General features: G+C 55.0%; 1 protein-coding gene across 1 annotated transcript; it reads right to left on the bottom strand.

The window, feature by feature from the left end:
* Nucleotides 1–717: 717 nt before the first annotated feature.
* Adra2a (adrenoceptor alpha 2A) lies at nucleotides 718–3,518 on the bottom strand. Its single transcript, NM_012739.3, has one exon. It carries the CDS (start codon nucleotides 3,516–3,518, stop codon nucleotides 2,121–2,123), a length of 1,398 nt encoding a protein of 465 aa, NP_036871.3. The 3' UTR covers nucleotides 718–2,120.
* Between the last annotated feature and the right edge of the window lie 463 nt (nucleotides 3,519–3,981).

Below are 3,981 nucleotides of genomic sequence, written 5' to 3'. Positions count from 1 at the left end.
CACCTCCGTATTAGGAGGGATGATCAGATCTCTAAGACCCTCCTGGCAATAAAGTTTCATAACCAATGTTTGAGTCTAAAGCCCTCGGAAGCAAAGGGACAAATGTAGATAGGAGACAGAAATAAGAAGGAAGCCTAACTCTGGCTAGAGAAAACTCAAGCCGCCATTACATTAGTTACCTATAGCGAGCTGCATTGCATTTACCGTATTCTCTGTCAGCGCATTTACTGTTTGATGCACAGTTTCCAGGGCATCCCAGACTTCTGTATACATTCACTTTAGGATAGACATACGCTTTGGAATACACACATCTGGGGCACATAGACTTCAGCGCGTGTGCATACCATACACCGGATATATCTACACTGTGCACACGATGCATTCACATTCAGAGGAGTGTGGGCAGCACAAACCTGGAAACTCTGGGGTTGAAAGCACAGGCTCTTCACAGAGAGGAAACGAGAAATAATGAACTCGAACACCTACTAACCCTAAGTAAACCTTCTGCACAGTTTCATTACCTGTAAAATGGGAAAAACAGTACGATTTACCTCATAGCACTCTTGAAAAATTAAAGAAGGCAACGAGTTGGATGGGCGACATACAACGGAGACATGAATGGCAGTGTGTTAGAGCTCAGGGGTTCAAAGGCAATTTCAAACGTGTGTGTTATCAGATAACCCTAGAGCCTCGAAAACTCAATTACTAGACAGGAGGATCACTTAATTCATGTTTATTTCACATTTGATCTGTAAACTTTTATTTTAAAAAAAAATCCACCATCATGAGCAACAAGTGCTGACATTTAGGTTTTTCTCTCAGGAAAAACAGATCGCAGGCCTTCCACAGTCCGCCTAAACTAAGTAGAAACCAGGTTGTAAACACCAATTCTCCGCCTACTCCCTGACTTTGGCAATTCACTGGTGACGTGATCTCAGCCAGAAAAGCAAGGGGAGGTAACACTTTGATACCCAAGAGCTCTTGGGGCTGGCGCTGAACAGTGTGGCGGACTGTTTGTCTCCTCACACTGTTTACCTTGGCAAATTGTATCGGGTAGGTTTCTTCCACATAATTTCCCCTCCTGTGTGTCTAAAAACAGCTGCTAAAAGATTCCCCTTACTCAGCACTTTCTGGATGAGGGGCGGCACACACACAAGACAGAAACAAGCACACCCACCCGTTCTTCTTCAAGCCTTGGCCCCAGAGGAGAGGAGAACCGCAGCGTCAGTTCTAAAGTGAGTTACTGGGGCAAGTGGTGCCTCAGCGAATAATGGCTTTATACACAGGGCTGGGGCCAGGCAGAAGGTTCATTTCCTTCTGTCTTGGTCCATCGCTGTAATATTTACATAGGAAAAGGCAATTATGCTGTTAGGCACAGGGGGAAAATGAACAGAAATCCCTTCCCTCTCAGGAAATGTCAAAGCAGGTCCGTGTCCAGGGGACAGTTACCAGTTACTGCTGAAAAGTACTGAGAGCGACGATGTAATAACACTAGAAAGGGACTTGCATTGCAAAGGACGTTGGTCTGGACCAGATAGCCCACTGTCTGTGACTGGAGGGCATCCCCACAGCCGGGATTCCAATATCGCGACAAGGCCAATTCTGAGGAACACAAAGTGTGCTATCAAAAATAATGTATATTTACAGTGGAGGGTACGGAGGGCAGGCAGGGCTGCCCTGAATGATATTTTTAAAGGGGGGGAAGGAGGGAAGTGACAATTAGCCAGGGCTAGGAAACCTTGGTTCATTAACCCTTTGGCAGTCATGCCCTCTCTAGTACTGTGCTTGCTCTGAAGAGCTTGGGAGAGTCAGACTCGGGGAGAAGATGGCAATATCGTCAGGAAACAATACTGATCGGGGGTAGCCCACCAGGAAACTGGCTGTGGGCTGGGAACAACCACAACAACCAGCAAAAAGGCGCATATGTCCCTCTCAGCCAGAACTTTACACATGGTAACAAAAGGTCTCAAAAGCCACCAAGTCCCCTCCAAACTGGGTATTACACAGAGCAGGAAGGTCCAGGGTTTCAGAGTGCTAGGGGCTGCATGCGTAGACGCGCCCCCTCGAAGCCCAGGGCCTGCATCTGACCAGGGTCTGTAAGCAGGGCACAGCCCGAGCGCTCACACGATGCGCTTTCTGTCCCCACGGCAGAGGATCTTCTTGAAGGCGCGGCGGAAGTCGTGGTTGAAAATGGTGTAGATAACAGGGTTCAGCGAGCTGTTGCAGTAGCCGAACCAGAAGAAGAAGTTGAAGAGCTGGTAGGGCACCGGGCAGCCGACCGCTATGAGCGTGTAGGTGAAAAAGAACGGGAACCAACACACCACGAACACGCCGATCACCACCGCCAGCACGAACGTGAAGCGTTTCTCGCGGTTCTGCCTCCCGCGCCAGCGCGACGCTTTGGCGCCCCCGGCACGCTCCTCTCCCTGCCCGGACCCCGAAGCCCCCGGCCCCGCAGCCCCGGGCCCGCGCCGCGGCAGACTGTCCCCCGGTTTCACCTGGCTCGCCTTGGTCTTGCCCTTGGCCCGGGGACCGCGCTCGGGTTTGCCGGGCCCCTGGGGCCGCTCGGCGTGCTCGGACGACGAACTCTCCTCTAGGTCCAGCGCATCCCCGTCGCGCGGCCGGGTGGGCGCGGGCTCCCCCGGGGCGCCGTTAAGCTGGGTGGGCAGCGGCTCGGCCTCCGCGCCCGCGGTACCAGCGCCGCGCTCCGGGCCCAGCCCGTTGGGCCTGCGATCGGCGCCCCCCGGCGGCGCGGAACAGGCGTCCGGACCCCGGCGACTGGGCGGCACGCGGGTGCGACGCTTGGCGATCTGGTAGATACGCACGTAGACCAGGATCATGATGAGGCAAGGCGCGAAGAAGGAGCCGATGGACGACGAGATGACATACCACTTCTGGTCGTTAATCTTGCAGCTCGGCTCGGCCGGCTGCTGCCCGCCGCCAGCGCCCTTCTTCTCTATGGAGATGAGTGGCGGGAAGGAGATGACGGCCGAGATGACCCACACAGTGACAATGATGGCCTTGATGCGCCGCGGCGTGCGCTTCAGGTTGTACTCGATGGCCTGCGTGATGGACCAGTAGCGGTCAAGGCTGATGGCGCACAGGTGCACTATGGACGACGTGCAAAAGAGCACGTCGAGGGCCAAGTAGATCTCGCACCACACCTTACCAAAGTACCAGTAGCCCATAACCTCGTTGGCCAAAGAAAAGGGAATGACCAGCGTGGCCACCAGGATGTCCGCTGAGGCCAGAGACACCAGGAAGAGGTTCTGGGGCGCTTTGAGCGCGCGGCTGGTGAACACTGCGATAATAACCAGCACGTTGCCAAACACGGTGAACAGCATGAGCAGGCCAGCCAGGCACACCAGCGTCAGCGTCACCTGCAGGGAGTAAGGGGTGGCCCGGGTGCCGCCTCCGGGCGCCTCGGTGCCGTTCCAGCTGCTATTGCCGGCATCCGGCTGCAGGGAGCCCATGGGCGCAAAGCTGCCCTCGGCCAGCGGCTGCTCCTGGCGGAACATGAACGCGGGTGCTGGTTCTCCTGGGCCTGCTGCCAGCTGCTTTCCGGCCCCGCGTCCGTGGGTCCTTCCTCTTCCTCCGGTGCGCGGCTGGTCCCGCCGCGCCTCACATAGGGAAGAGGGCCGCAGGGAGCACGGGCCCAAGCTGGGGACCGCTAGTGGTCCATGGACTGGAGCCCGCGAACTGGCACCGGTTCGTCTTTCCGATGCTCCGGGTGGGTGCTTTCTCTCTCCCAGCTCCACAAACACAGTCAAGTTTTATTTCTAAGCGGCAGGATCGAGTGGGGCCAGCTGGTGGCTGGAGATTTATTCTTCAAGAAAAGAGAAAAGAAATTATCGGTGGCCTGATGATTTGGAAAGATGTCAGAAAATTAAACAAATGTATCTAGCTAGCCATCTATCCCTTGACTCTTAAGCTGAGAGAAAGCAGGAAGTCTTACCCCAAGAGGCAGCCGAGGGGTGTCGT

The sequence above is a fragment of the Rattus norvegicus genome, chromosome 1 (genome assembly GCF_036323735.1).
Source record: "Rattus norvegicus strain BN/NHsdMcwi chromosome 1, GRCr8, whole genome shotgun sequence".
In the NCBI taxonomy this organism is placed as follows: domain Eukaryota; kingdom Metazoa; phylum Chordata; class Mammalia; order Rodentia; family Muridae; genus Rattus; species Rattus norvegicus.
This window is presented reverse-complemented; position numbering and strand designations above follow the sequence as displayed.